General features: G+C 43.3%; 1 protein-coding gene across 1 annotated transcript in view; it reads left to right on the plus strand.

Annotated features, from left to right (window-relative positions):
* Positions 1 to 423: 423 nt before the first annotated feature.
* Positions 424 to 16,866, plus strand: part of cnn1b (calponin 1, basic, smooth muscle, b) — a 32,747-nt gene continuing 16,304 nt past the window's right edge. The window contains exon 1 of the mRNA XM_039824252.1: positions 424 to 674. Coding sequence (XP_039680186.1) covers positions 615 to 674 — 60 coding nt within the window. The 5' untranslated portion in view covers positions 424 to 614. The remainder of the gene's footprint in view (positions 675 to 16,866) is intronic.

The raw sequence follows: 16,866 nt of genomic DNA on the forward strand, positions 1-16,866 counted from the left end.
GAATGTGCTGTAAGACATTGTAATTGTAAGAGTCCGGATGGCTTTCTTATTATTATTTATCAATCCTTTTAAAGTTTCAAAATATAACGTCATATCATTTTTTAAATTGGTGAATATTCGGTTTTCTTTCAGACCATTTACATTTATGGATATAAAATATTCCAAATAAAATTCAAAATGAAGACATGGTATGGTATAAATAATTTACTTTCATAGTAAAAAAAAGAATGTGTCTACTTTGTAATTTAATCCTAGAGCCACACAGTACATGAAATACATGAAATAAAACATGACATACACACTAATACCCGAGAGGTGACATCACTCCCACCAATGAGGAGGCTGCGTCCGGATTGGACGTCGGCGCCAGCCAATCAGAGAGCACACACATGGGAAGAGTTTAAAAAAGATTCAGAAAAGTGTCGGAAAGTTGTCCGAAATCCTCACGAGCAGGTCCGAGCACGAGGGGGGCGAATCCTTAGAAATAAAAGAGACAGCCGCGGATCTTTTTTGGGGGACTTTTGTGTGTGTTTTTCCCGCCACGGACTGAGATCTGTAACCTGTTAGCCCTCCATCTTTAAAGCTCCATCAGCTCTGCTGTGAACACTGACGGCATGTCGACGCATTTCAGGAGCGGACCAGCCTTCGGGCTCTCTGCAGAGGTCAAGAGTAAGGTAGGTTCAGGGACTGCTGTGGTCTAATGTATTGTAGTGGGTATACTGTACTGTATATTGGCTGTATCTTGGGGGGGGGGAAGTTTTGAGCGTCAGCAACTTCATTTTGGTTGCATTTGGATACGCTTTAATGCACCAATTTACGGTGGAAATCCCCTTTTATTTAGCCTATGCGAATTAAAAGAACAGATGACAATTCAAAATATATCCGACATATAATGTAAAGTATGTTGTTGCGTCATTGTGCATTTCTAAGTGGGTATATATGGAGATCCTGGAGCTTTCTTAGTGGCTACTATAAGTATACCTGCGTATCACGTAGACTACACCGCTGGTTCAGGGACTGTTGGTTCTTTATTTAGCCTAATAAGGAACCTCCGGTGGTGCATTCCTTACATAGCCTGCCGAACGGTCCCTTACATCTTCATTTGGGGCTCTAAAATGTCAGAAAATGGTGAAAAATGTGGATCAGTGTTTCCCAAAAAGCCTCAACTCAAAGATATGCAGTTCCCTGTCCCAGAGGAGAGAAGACACTAGGACAATATTCACATTTAACAAGCTGACGTCAGAGAGTTTTAAAAGCACATGTGCGCCCGCTCTACCAACTGAGCTAACCGGCCACAGAAAATATTCACATTTAACGAGCTGGAGTCAGAGAATTCATTATTTTTGGGGGGGCATTTCTGACTTTATTAGAGAGGAAAGCTGAGATATGAGAGAGAGAGAGAGAGAGAGAGATGCAGGAAAACCATCACAGGTCGGACTCTAACCCTGGACCTTCTGTGTCGAGGAACAAGCCTCTCTGCACATGTGCGCCCGCTCTACCAACTGAGCTCACCGGCCACAGAATATATTCCCATTTAACAAGCTGGAATCAGTGATTTTTGACCTTTTTTTTTTTTCAGCCTCTTGTTTTTCTTTCTTAATGTCATATAGTAGTTTGGTCTCTAAAATGTCAGAAAATGGTGAAAAATGTGGATCAGTGTTTCCCAAAAAGCCCCAAATGGCGTCCTCAAATGTCTTGTTTTGTCCCCAACTCAAAGATCTTCAGTTTCCTGTCCCAGAGGAGAGAAGACACTAGAACATGTTCACATTTACTGGTATTATTAGGAGTCATAGTTATTTTATCTTTACTGTTAAAGGAGAATTCTGGTGGATTTCAAGAGGAGAGAAGACACTAGGGCTGTGTGCTCGATTGAAGAACTTCTTAGTGGACTAACACTCATTCAACTGTTTCGACTAATGGATTAGTTGATTTAATCGACAGATCTGTAAATCTGAGTTTCTCCACTAAGAGTCCTGTTAAAGCACCACTTTAATTCTTGTGTTTACCAGAGATGAGCTCGTAGGTTTCTTGGAAATAAGTCATTCAGCATGAAAACAGCATCAGACATGACTAATGGAGTAAAGAAATCTACGTTGACTCAGACCAAAACCACCGATTAGTCCACTAATCCACTAAGAGGGAGCAGCCCTAGAAGACACTAGAACAATATTCACATTTAACAAGCTGCAAGTTTTACTTTCTTTTCATAGAAACAGTAGCTATGTTTCCATCCACATGTTTTTATCTGAATTAAGTGATATCGAATGAAAAATGCCATTATGGAAACCGTAAAATTCGACTGAATTTCATGAATATCGACTCAAAGGAAATGCGTTCGGTCTCATCTGGAAAGAGAGGATCCCACCAAGGGCCAGACATGGAGAGATTGTTGACATGCTTTTGTTACTGCATGTCACTTTTATTTTAACATTTTGAGAGCTTTTTTACTCATTTTTGTTCCATCGTTTTTGTGGCTTTCTCAGACAGTCTCAGACAGTCGGATTTCTGAGTCTCAGAGTCGGCAAATCTGCCAAATTCTGCTTTGAATGTCAGTTTGGCTTTGGTTTGGTGCACAACTAGGCGGGCCAAAATCTATTGTGAACCCAAATTGATATACGGGCCAGATCTAAACCTGCATCGGGCCTTGAGTTTGACCATGTGGCTTATGCGATAAACGCTGATGGAAACGTTATTTGCCGAATAAATTAATGAATTGCGATTAAGTTTTAGGTCATTTTATGGTTGCAACTCGCCACAAAACAAAGAAGAAGAAGTTGTAGTCCATTCCCGCCCAGTATTTCCGCTCTGTTTGCAGACATGACGGGCGTCAACAAAGACATGAAGGAGGTGGACGAACGAGGAGACGAGAGACTTTATATAGCAAAATGTAACGGCTATTTGAGATAGCAAAAATCTAAGAAATGTGCATCTGCATCATCACAGCAATGTGTTGATAGCGTCGTTGTCTTCTTATTATAGCTCGATATGTGGCTAACAGCTGGCTCATCAGCACTATTACAACTTGATATGTCGCTATCAGCTGGCTCATCAGCACTATTACAACTTGATATGTCACTATCAGCTGGTACATCAGCACTATAACAACTTGATATGTCGCTATCGGCTGGTACATCAGCACTATTACAACTTGATATGTCGCTATCAGCTGGTACATCAGCACTATTACAACTTGATATGTCGCTATCAGCTGGTACATCAGCACTATTACAACTTGATATGTGGCTATCAGCTGGTACATCAGCACTATTACAACTTGATATCTGGCTATCAGCTGGTACATCAGCACTATTACAACTTGATATGTCTCTATCAGCTGGCACATCAGCACTATTACAACTTGATATGTCACTATCAGCTGGCACATCAGCACTATTACAACTTGATATGTCACTATCAGCTGGTACATCAGCACTATTACAACTTGATATGTCACTATCAGCTGGTACATCAGCACTATTACAATATGTCACTATCAGCTGGTACATCAGCACTATTACAACTTATATGTCTCTATCAGCTGGCACATCAGCACTATTACAACTTGATATGTCGCTATCAGCTGGCTCATCAGCACTATTACAACTTGATATGTCGCTATCAGCTGGTACATCAGCACTATTACAACTTGATATGTCGCTATCAGCTGGCACATCAGCACTATTACAACTTGATATGTCGCTATCAGCTGGCTCATCAGCACTATTACAACTTGATATGTCGCTATCAGCTGGTACATCAGCACTATTACAACTTGATATGTCGCTATCAGCTGGTACATCAGCACTATTACAACTTGATATGTCGCTATCAGCTGGTACATCAGCACTATTACAACTTGATATGTCGCTATCAGCTGGTACATCAGCACTATTACAACTTGATATGTCGCTATCAGCTGGTACATCAGCACTATTACAACTTGATATGTCGCTATCAGCTGGTACATCAGCACTATTACAACTTGATATGTCGCTATCAGCTGGTACATCAGCACTATTACAACTTGATATGTCGCTATCAGCTGGTACATCAGCACTATTACAACTTGATATGTCGCTATCAGGGGTAATAGCACTATTACAACTTGATATGTCGCTATCAGCTGGTACATCAGCACTATTACAACTTGGTATGTCGCTATCAGCTGGTACATCAGCACTATTACAACTTGATATGTCGCTATCAGCTGTATCACCTATACAACTGTATGTCGCTATCAGCTGGTACATCAGCACTATTACAACTTGATATATCACTATCAGCTGGTACATCAGCACTATTACAACTTGATATGTCACTATCAGCTGGTACATCAGCACTATTACAACTTGATATGTGCTATCAGCTGGTACATCAGCACTATTACAACTTGATATGCGCTATCAGGGTACATCAGCCTATTACAACTTGATATGTCCTATCAGCTGGCACATCAGCACTATTACAACTTGATATGTACTATCAGCTGGTACATCAGCACTATACAACTTGATATGTCGCTATCAGCTGGTACATCAGCCTATTACAACTTATATGTCGCTATCACTGGCAATCAGACTATTACAACTTATGCTATCAGCTGGTACATCAGCACTATTACAACTTGATATGTCGCTATCAGCTGGCACATCAGCACTATTACACTTGATATGTACTATCCTGGTACATCAGCACTATTACAACTTGATATGTTGCTATCAGTGGTACATCAGCACTATTACAATTGATTGTGGCTATCAGCTGGTACATCAGCACTATTACAACTTGATGTGGCGTATCAGCTGGCTCATCAGCACTATTACAACTTGATATGTGGCTATCAGCTGGTACATCAGCACTATTACAACTTGATATGTTGCTATCAGCTGGTACATCAGCACTATTACAACTTGATATGTTGCTATCAGCTGGCTCATCAGCACTATTACAACTTGATATGTGGCTATCAGCTGGTACATCAGCACTATTACAACTTGATATGTTGCTATCAGCTGGCTCATCAGCACTATTACAGCTTGATATGTTGCTATCAGCTGGCACATCAGCACTATTACAACTTGATATGTCGCTATCAGCTGGCTCATCAGCACTATTACAGCTTGATATGTTGCTATCAGCTGGCACATCAGCACTATTACAACTTATACTGCAATATTGATCATTTGTTGGTAGATGGCGCGATCCATTCTGTCTGGCAAAACTTTGTTCGCAAATGTCTGCCTGAATGTTGTGCGATTCAGTGCGAAAATGAACGGAAACACCTTAAAATGTCTCAAATCAATTCGATATACAAATTTGACCGCAAAACAGCACGTGACGATCATTACGCAACAGGTTTTTATTCGCTTTAAAGCCGTTGGATGGAAACACACCTCATCAGCTTTATTCACCGAACTTCAGAGAGAGAGAGAGAGACTACATGTCATTTAGCTGATGCTTTTATCCAAAGCGACTTACAATTGCCCTATATGTCCTAGGTAACACACCTCTGGAGCTACTAGGGGTTAAGTGCCTTGCTCAGGGACACACTGGTTGATGTGTCACAGTGGGAATCAAACCCAGAGCTCCCACACCAAAGGCACGTTTTCCTATCCAAGGTGCCATCACCACAGACAGACAGACAGACACTAAATCAATTCTGATTCTATATGGATTTGATCAGGGGTATTTCAGTTACAATACCAATTTATCTTGGATTTTAAAGAGATTCTCAGAGGACTGATGCTGTAAATTGTACAATGAACCCTCTAACCTGATTCATTATTAAAAATATGAATGTTGTCGTTAAGTTACATAGACAGAAAAAGAGCTTTTCTTTTTTCCCCCGTCCGAAATTCAGCCAAACGTTGGAGCGTTATTTAACCTGACATGGTTTCATCATCATATAATTAGTATATAAACAGTACTATACTATATAATTAATATATAAACAGTACTATACTATATAATTAATATATAAACAGTACTATACTATATAATTAGTATAAATCAATCTCAAAGTTGTGTTGATGTTCTTATTACTGTTTATTGTGCAATTTGGACAACTTCTAATGTAAATGAAGCCAATTTGAGACAGAGATGCACTAACTTACTATAATAATTAGAAATATGACTCAGGATAATCCTAGCAGTGGGTATAATAGAATGACATGATGAACAGTTACATTAAAGGAGAATTTCGGTGGATTTCAACCCGTAGCTCTGTTGTGTGTAAATGTGGAGTGCTGTCAGTAGCGAGAAAAACTAAACCAATGGGTGCTGCCTACAGCGTGCTATCCTCCTGCTAGCGTTAGCACCCAGGAGGCTGAAACAGGGCAGGTTTTAAAGGTGCCCTGCCATACAAAACCGTTTTTACTTGTATTTTTTAAAATCTGTAAGGTCCATATGTGATTGTGTTATGTGGTGAATGTGAAAATGAACTGCTACCTCCTCTGTCAGCTCTAGTCACTGATCAGAAATAATCAGAGAAATCAGACCAATCACAAGAGCTGGTCAGTCTGACATCATACTGCCTGAGCTCATTACTATTCATGAGCTCGCCCAGTTGGGCTGGGTAAAGGATGCTGACAGCCAGGCTCTCATTGGCTAGCTGTTAGCCAATCAGATTCAAACAGCTTAGCTCGTTGAATATTAATGAGAACTGGCAGAAATCGAGCCGAGTCTTCCTGCAGGCTTTCTATACCGCGCTAGAATGGCTTGAAACAAGGTAACCAAGGTTACAGAGTCCATGGTAGACCTTCAGACATCACCACAAAGTCATGAAATATATGTGGCAGGGCACTTTTAAACTTGCTTCCAGCCTCTTAACATGTTGGAAATGTCATTACAAGAGCCTACCCATGTGGAGTGATTCCTTCTGAGTGAACACAGTGAATCTGACTGCAGCAGATGTGAAAGAAATGCATCAAAGTTGTGTTAATTCAGCTCTGTTTAGTTCTGATGTTGAGACGGCAGCAAGACGAGTGCTTAGGGACCGTCCACAAACTACAACACTGAAAAGAGATGCAACTAAAATATGTATTAATTTAATGATTAAATCAGGTATTGTCTCCAAACTTACCTCAATTATAATGTGTCTCCTGCTAGTTGTACTACTGCACTTTTAAAAAATAAGCATATGCCTATTTATGAAAATAATTTTGTTAGTTTTTCTCGGACAGCACTCCAAATTTACAAATAACGTGTTGAAATCCACCAGAATTCTCCTTTAACAGTAAAGATAAAATAACTATGACTCCTAATAATACCAGTAAATGTGAACATGTTCTAGTGTCTTCTCTCCTCTGGGACAGTAAACTGAAGATCTTTGAGTTGGGGACAAAAACAAGACATTTGAGGACGTCATCTTGGGCTTTTTCGGAAACTATGATCCACATTTTTTTATTATTTTATAGACCAAATAGTCTCCCATGTCCAGCTCTATGTCCACAGCGCTGTGGAGGAAGGTCTGGCTACACCACAGATGCATTCTGGTAGAAATCTAGACGCACCCTAGCGGCAGCAAATGTAATTTGGGGTCGTCTTGCTAGCCTGGTGAGAGCGTCCTGATCTGGCGAGCTCCAGTTTTCCACTTTCAGATCAGTCTGGCATCTTGAGATAGAGAAAATTTGGAGCCGTTCGCCCAACGACCGACCAATCAGCGTTGAGTTTTGAGGCGGGTTTAGGTGTGACCCAACGAGAAGCGACTGTTCGGTCTAAACAAGGTGGCGGCTTCCACGGAGGAGATGAGCGTAGCTATCGCAGCAAGTTTGATCTGAATTAGAAAGTAGAAAGTAGGAGTTTGATCTGATTGGTTGATTTGGCCCGTCTATCACCAACTATAGGTGGTAGATAGACAGATGGTTTATCCAATCAGCTAACCAGGATTTTCGCTCCCCTTCCCAAAAGTTCTCCAACGGAAAGTTCCCAGATGGATATGCCGAGCAAATGGGAAGCGATCCATCTGGCGGAGTCAGGTTACAGTCTAGCAACTCTCCGTTGGCTTGCGAGCTGGAAAAACCAAACTCTAGTCGGGCCAATCACATCGTGTATAGAGTCGGTGGGCGGGGCTTATGGCTGCTGACAGCTCTGAAGTCATTCTTAAAAAAGGAAGATGTGTGCCGTGTTTCAGTACCCAACCCTAGTCGCGACATAGTGTTTGGGAAATGTAGGATTAGTTCTACAAGCAGTGTTGCAAGGTGAATCTTACGTTTCCAAGCCTAACACAAAACCGCCCAAATTTCGGACTTGTTGCATCGTTTCTGCAGCTGGCCGGTTCAAACAGATGCAGAGTTGTTTACTTTCTCATCAACGGCCAGACTGGCGACCAACTTTACGAAGCGACCTTCTAACCCTTCGGCTGTCTTCTCGTCGACCGTGCGACTTTTGGATTTTCTGGGTCTAAATTTAAAGGTACCCTGCCACGCATACTTCATGACTTTGTGGTGATGTCTGAAGGTCTACCATGGACTCTGTAACCTTGGTTACCTTGTTTCAAGCCATTCTAGCGTGGTATAGAAAGCCTGCAGGAAGACTCAGCTCCATTTCTGCCAGTTCTCATTAATATTCAACGAGCTGAGCTGTTTGAATCTGATTGGCTAACAGCTAGCCAATGAGAGCCTGGCTGTCAGCATCCTTTACCCAGCCCAACTGGGCGAGCTCATGAATAGTAATGAGCTCAGGCAGTATGATGTAGTGTTAATTTTGTCACCTATTTTTAATTTAGTCTTAGTCTTAGTCTTGTGCCAAACATTTTTGTTAGTCAAGTTTTAGTCGACTAAAAGTCTCGTCATTTTAGTCAAGTTTTAGTCAAAACATTTTAGTCTTTTTTTTTTAAATAAATTATTTCTGATAACCATTTCAGTCAAATAGTTATAAAAATAAATAAATTATATAAAGTTATATAAATATTGAGCCCCTATCCTTCCTCTTCCTCACCAGTAAACGACAAAAACAACCACTGCATGTCAGACTGACCAGCTCTTGTGATTGGTCTGATTTCTCTGATTATTTCTGATCAGTGGCTAGAGCTGACAGAGGAGGTAGCAGTTCATTTTCACATTCACCACATAACACACACACGTATGGATGGACCTGACATAATTCAAAAAATGCAAGTAAAAACGGTTTTGAATGGTAGGGCACCTTTTTAAAATAGCTTTTTTCCGACACTTGTAGTATTTTTTTCACCAAGTTTTTCAAGGTTTTTCCAACATTTTTGTCACTTTTTTTCAAACTTCTTTTATCATTGTTTTTCTTCAAATGCTAGAAAATTGGGCGACCATATATAGAGGAGGTTGACTCCTCGACGCAGCGGGCCACTGGTTCAACTCCGACCTGCATTCCTTTGCTGCATGTCATCCCCCCTCCCTCCCTCCCTCCCTCCCTCTCTCTCCCCTTTCATGTCTGAAGCTGTCCTGTCAAAATAAAGGCCTAATAATGACCAAAAAATAAAAATAAATTTAAAAAATGCTAGAAAATTGAATAAAACACCCAAATTCAATGAAAGAAGTGAACTGATTATTTATTTTATATGTGAAGAGCGTCGTAGGGAACCATCCACGTAACTTCTTTTTGACAATAAACCCAAATTTGTGATATAGAAACTTTTTGAAAATGGGTTAAATTGGACCCGAGGCCAACAGGAGGGCTAAACTTAAAGCCGTGGTTACATTCCACCACTGAACGCTGTTTTAAAGGGCGAAGCGTGAACGTACACAACTGTGTTTCCAAGAGTGTAAGCTGTCACCATCCTGACGGCGCCATTCTGATGCTACCAAGCCATCACCTCCCGTTAGCATCCCATTGACTCCCATTCATTCTGACGTCACTTTGACAGAGAATAACTTTACATCTGAAGAGTTTAAAGACTCTATTTGTCCGTTGTTTATTTCTAAAGAAACACGACAATGTATAAAAGGCTCCATTACCTTGTAGCTCACGTTATGGCTCCGTAGCAGACGTTTTTATAACAATAGGCTAACGATTGGGTCATAACCACGAGACTTACTGTCACACAGTAGAGGAATTACCGTATAGTACAGGAGAAGCTCACAGGCAGTTTGGACTTCCATTAGCTGTTTAGGTTTAATGACTAATGTTAACTAGCATGTTAGTGATCAGTAATTAGCCTGTGCCTATGTTATCTCCTTACATATACCTACGCTCTCCGTCTCTGTAAGATTGGGAATGATTGAGATTTCTCTCGGCACAGCTACCAGAAGACTTCACACTTTCAGACAGGTTGCTCACGTCACATCTACGTCTTCAAGCTCAGTTGGAGGCTGCTCAGTAACGCTCAGCCAGCACCGGGAAAGAGACTTCTGATATCCTCCACTGGTCTCGTACAGAGACACAATCTGCTGGTCCAGTTTATATAGATATACTGTCTATGGCTGTACCGTGACAGCGGTGGCTGTGTGCAGTGGTGTGAGTCAGAGCCGCTGAAAGCAGCGTGGTATTGTCCCAACTCTCCCATCATCATCATCATTATCGCCCTGCAGGGATGTCCCCTCTTCCCTGAGTAGTGTCGTCTCTCATCAGAGCTTTAAGCTCACACCGAGGTGCCCCCACGCTCCCTGGAAACACACATTCCTTTCATTACTGCCGTGCAGAGCTCTCAGCTCCACGGTGAGGCCTGTCAGCCTCCTCTCAGCCTCCTCTCAGCCTCCTGTCAGCCTCCTGTCAGCCTCCTGTCAGCCTCCTCTCAGCCTCCTCTCAGCCTCCTCTCAGCCTCCTGTCAGCCTCCTCTCAGCCTCCTCTCAGCCTCCTCTCAGCCTCTCCGTGGAGTTACAGCCCAGGCTCACGGAACTTCGTGAAATGGTCCCGTTATTTAAAGGTGTCCTGCCATACAAAGACGCTTTTATATTGTATTTTTTTTAAATCTGTTAGGATGGTTCCCTACGACGCTCTTCACATTATAAAATAAATAATCCGTTCACTTCTTTTATTGAATTTTGTTTTTTTTTATTCAATTTTCTAGCAGCAAAGGACCACTGGTCGGAGTCGAACCCGCGACCTACTGTGTCGAGGAGTCAAGCTCCTCTATATATGGTTGCACGCTCTACCAACTGAGCTTACCGGGCGCCCAATTTTCTAGCATTTGAAGAAAAAAATGATAAAAAGAAAGAGAGGAAAAAGTGACAAAAATGTCAGAAAAACCTAAAAAAAAACTTGGGAAATGTGTCGAAAAAAAAAGCTATTTTAAAAGGTGCCCTGCCACACAAAACCGTGTTTCATATGTACTTTTTTGAATTATGTCAGGTCCATGTGTGTGTGTGTTATGTGGTGAATGTGAAAATGAACTGCTACCTCCTCTGTCAGCTCTAGCCACTGATCAGAAATAATCAGAGAAATCAGACCAATCACAACAGCTGGTCAGTCTGACATCATGCTGCCTGAGCTCATTACTATTCATGAGCTCGCCCAGTTGGGCTGGGTAAAGGATGCTGACAGCCAGGCTCTCATTGGCTAGCTGTTATCCAATCAGATTCAAACAGCTCAGCTCGTTGAATATTAATGAGAACTGGCAGAAATCGAGCTGAGTCTTCCTGCAGGCTTTCTATACCGCGCTAGAATGGCTTGAAACAAGGTAACCAAGTTACAGAGTCCATGGTAGACCTTCAGACATCACCACAAAGTCATGGACTACATGTGGCAGGGCACCTTTAAACTATTGATTCGTGAACACGACACGATTTATGCCGTTTTTTTTCGTGTGGTGAGCATTAATGTGTTTCAATGGGATGCACATTTCGTGATCACAGCACGACTACGGTAGCGAGTAGTATGAAAGGCCGAAAATCCGCGCAGGGAGGTTGGTTTGGGGGGGGTAAAACAACAACAGGACTTTCACCCAGGAGACCGGGGATCGGGTCCCGCGTGTGACGCTTTATTTCCCCGTTCTAAAAAAAAAAAATACGACATAATTGTGTCCGGTACACGAATCAATAAATTAAAAAAGACCATTTCACGAGCTGCTGTGAGACCGTGTTGGGAGTTAACGAGCTCTGATTGCTCATCTTTTCTAAACTTTCACCATTTCCCTGTCAGTCAGAATGCTATTTCAAATCTGCTGTCAGCCGTAGGGCTGAAAAAGAGTTATCGTTTTCAGAAACCAAAATTTGCTGATTTATAGAAACTTTTAGAAAATGGGTCAGATTTGACCTGAGGTCAACCGGAAGGTTGATCTCTGCAGCTTGAATCTCTGCAGTGCGTAACACGTCCCTTAACACGCTGCTCTCTGCCCAGCGTAGCCAGCGTCATGGATTTATAGCGGAAGCTAAGTGACCGTTAGCGTGCGATGTAGCCGGCCTGTTACCGTCACATTTGGAGGTTTGAGTTTTCGGCGCTGGCCTGGCTGTGTTTGGTGCCGTCTCCGTTCCATTTCCAAGCCGATTATGAACGATGAAGAAGAGAAGGGTTTTCTGTAGACTAGCCCTGGTGTTGTCTTCCTGTCGACCGTGCAACTTTAAATGTTTCTGGGTCAAAATTTAAAATTAAAAATATACTTTTTTTTGGTTGTCACTACTAGAGGATGGACAGCCGATGGGCCAGGCTGGTTTCAGACAGATATTTAGAAATAGCGCGATAAGAACATTGAACATTTTAAATATAAAACAGCTGATTATTTACAGTACAGGCCAAAAGTTTGGACAAACCTTCTCATTCAATGTGTTTCCTTTTTATTTTCATGACTATTTACATTGTAGATTCTCACTGAAGGCATCAAAACTATGAATGAACACATATGGAATTATGTACTTAAAAAAAAGTGTGAAATAACTGAAAACATGTCTTATATTTTAGATTCTTCAAAGTAGCCACCCTTTGCTTTTTTTGATAACTCTGCAAACCCTTGGTGTTCTCTCAATGAGCTTCATGAGGTAGTCACCTGAAATGGTTTTACCTGTCACGGTGTCCGGTTGTCGGGTTAATTAGTGGAAGTTTTTCCCTTATTAATAAAAAAAAAGCAAAGGGTGGCTACTTTGAAGAATCTAAAATATAAGACATGTTTTCAGTTATTTCACACTTTTTTGTTAAGTACATAATTCCATATGTGTTCATTCATAGTTTTGATGCCTTCAGTGAGAATCTACAATGTAAATAGTCATGAAAATAAAAAGGAAACGCATTGAATGAGAAGGTGTGTCCAAACTTTTGGCCTGTACTGTAGGTAGCGCCTGTGTTAACGTGCGCTTGTTGTCCCGTGTGATCTGATGACCTCATCTGTTGACCTTTCTGAATGCCTTCCTACAGCTGATTCATAAAAGATTTCACACAAACAATCATGAGTCATCAGTATAAGAAGAAATGAGATTTTAACTGTCGGGCTCGGACAGAAATCTCTTAATGCCCATTGGCCTCGATTAGGTTAAAAAATCTTGAACTTGTACTTTAATCTGTCTCTTTGTAGCTTAGCTTATTTAAAGCTAATGTACTTGCTCTTACTACTTGTGGTCTGGAGTTGAAAGCACTTAATTGTAAGTCGCTTTGGATGAAAGCCTCCTAGCTTTGGTCGATGTCTTTGTCGATCACTTCTGCACTTTGTTTGAAGTGTTGGGGTATTTTTAAGCTTTTTTCACGACATTTCTTTATCATTTTTATTTCAAACGCTATAAAATTGACCAAAAACACCCAAATTCAATGAAAGTAGTGAACTGATCATGTATTTAACTTGTGAAGAGTGTTGTAGCGAACCATCCACGTTACTTTTTTTTGACAATTTGGTTGAAAGAAACCCAAATTTATTTATTTTTTTTATACAGAAACTTTTTAAAAATGGGTCAAATTTCACACGAGGAGAACTTGAGGGGTAGGAACAACGTTGGGTGGAGAAAAAGCAGTTTTAATGAGGCTTAGGGGCTCTGGGTCATGCAGGAGATGGTACATTCCAGCAGCATGACATCAGAGAGCAGCAGAGAGACAGACGGGTACATCAGAGAGCAGCAGAGAGACAGACAGGTACATCAGCTGATCAGCATCATCTACACTAACAGCCTTTTAAGGAGTGACCGGGCTCAGGCTCGTGTCCTTTCTCTAAACAGTTTACAATCGCAGTCAAGAATGACCTAACACTGTCCCGGACGAGACACAGGTGCACACGAGACCTCCTGATATTTAGGGAATGTGTGACATCAGAATCAGAAAAGCTTTATTGCCAAGTATGTTTACACACACAAGGGATGTGTCATGGTATCGTAGGTGCAGGTCACATTAAAGCATTAAAGCAACATGCACAAACACACCAACACCACCAACACCACCAACACCAACACCACCAACACCACCACCACCACCACCACCACCCACCACCACCACCACCAAACCACCACCCAACACCAACACCACTAACACCACCACCACCACCACACCAACACACCCACGCCACCAACACCCAACACCAACACCAACACCAACACCACCACCACCAACACCACCACCAACACCACCACCAACACCACCACCACCACCACCAACACCAACAACACCACCACCACCAACACCCCACCACCAACACCAACACCACCACCACTAACACCACCACACCACCACCACACCACCACCACCACCACCACCACCACACCAACACCACACCACCACTAACACCACTAACACCACCACCACCAACACCACCACCAACACCACCACCAACACCCACCAACACCACCACCACACCAACACCACCACCTACCACCACTAACACACCCACAACACCACCCAATCCCACCCACACCACCCCCACCACCACCACCAAACCACCAAACCACCACCACTACCAACACCACACACCACCAACACCACAACAACATCACCCACCACTCAACACCACCCACACCACTCACTCACCAACACCAACACCACTAATAACACCCTCAACACCACCAACTACCACATCACCAAACCACAACACCACCAACACCACCACCACCACCACCAACACCACATTAACACCACTCAACCATTAACACCAACACACAATACACACAACACTCACCACCAACTAACACTAACATTCAACACCATCAACACCCCCAACACCACATCAATTACCCAACAACACATAACAACAATACACCACCACCACCAACACAACAACAACAACAACACCAACATCACCAACACCAACACCACAAACACACCACCACCAACACACCACCCCCAAACCACACCCAACAACCACCATCAACACCCACACCACCACCACCACCACCGAACATGTAATTCTGTGTTGTAATGTGTCTATTGTATGATTCGTTTTCTGGTAGTGTGTGTGTTGTAGGTGTAGTAATTGTTTGTTTTTGTGTTTTTGTATGTGTATGTGTATTTTTTATTTGTGTGTGTTTAGTTGTGGTAAGTTGTGGTGGGGTTTCTTTTTTGTGCTGTTGTTGGGGTCAGGTGACGTCCGGTTGCAGATTTACTGCACGGCCAGTACGTGCGGGTTTTGCAGATGACGCATCGGCATTGAATGTGGTCAGGATGCAATGGTAGATGACGGGTTGTAGATGTACTGCGGTGACGTGCGACGCATGGCTGTAGATTTGCAGCCAGACGTCCGGTCATAGACGGTGTGGCTGTATCCGGGTCAGAGGACGTCCATTGTAGATGTCCGGTTGTACAACACGTAACCTGTCCCAGCCATCTTCTAGTTTTACTAGTTTGGCTGATAAAGGGTCATGCACACAGTACAGTTCTAAAGGGTTGTTCTTAGTGTCTTCATTAATCAGAGGTGTGTTTTGGGCGTAACATGCAATCAACCAATCAGAGATCATCTCCCATTCATCAACCAATCAGAGATCAGCTCCCATTCCCTTTAAAAGCACGAGCCTAGGAGCATTTTACTAATGCTCTGTTAAAATAACAATGAAATGTTATTGACTTTAGACCAGGTTTTTGTTGGTCAATGGCACCATCACTTCCCACTGCCTCAAGACAGCAATACTCCCAGAATGCACCTGAACACACCTCCCTGTAAGACCAGCACGCCCAGAATGCACCTGAACACACCTCCCTGTAAGACCAGAATGCACCTGAACACACCTCCTGTAAGACCAGAATGCACCTGAACACACCTCCCTGTAAGACCGGCACGCCCAGAATGCACCTGAACACACCTCCCTGTAAGACCAGAATGCCTGAACACACCTCCCTGTAGACCAAGATGCACCTGAACACACACCTCCCTGTAAGACCAGCAGCAGAATGCACCTGAACACACCTCCCTGTAAGACCAGCAGGTGCGTTTGTTATTTAAATGTGGGTGCTGGATGGGAAACTGACAACCGGGTCGGGCTTTGCACTGCATCGAGTGCAAGATAGCGCCCAAAATAGTTAAACTAGTTCAGGTAAAGACAGATTCTGAGACGAGCACTTCTGGACCAGAGAGCTATGACAGGACACAGGTAATACTCATCTGAAATAGAGTCCGGATCGGGCCGGATTTTGTGTTGGTGGTGGTGGTGTTGGTGTTGGTGGTGGTGTTGTTGGTGGTGGTGGTGTGTGTTAGTGGTGGTGGGGTGCGGTTGGTGGTGGCGGTGGCAGTGGGGTGGCGGTGGTGGGTGGGTGTGGCGGTGTGGCGGTGTTGGCGGTGGGGGGGTGGTGGGGGTGGTGCGGTGGTGTGGGGGGGGGGGGGGGGGGGGGGGTGGTGGCGGTGGTGGGGGGGGGGGTGGCGGTGGTGGCGCGAGTGGGGTGGCGGTGGTGGTGGGGTGGCGGTGGCGGGGGGCGGGCTGTGGCGGTGCTGGCGGTGCGGGTGGCGCGGTGTGGGGCGGTGGTGGTGTGGGGCGCGGTGGTGGTGGGGTGTGTGGTGGTGGTGGTGGGTGGCGCTGGAGGGGTGGCGGCTGGGGTGGCGGTGGTGGCGGGGCTGGGCGG

This window comes from Perca fluviatilis, chromosome 15, assembly GCF_010015445.1.
Source record: "Perca fluviatilis chromosome 15, GENO_Pfluv_1.0, whole genome shotgun sequence".
NCBI classification, from domain to species: domain Eukaryota; kingdom Metazoa; phylum Chordata; class Actinopteri; order Perciformes; family Percidae; genus Perca; species Perca fluviatilis.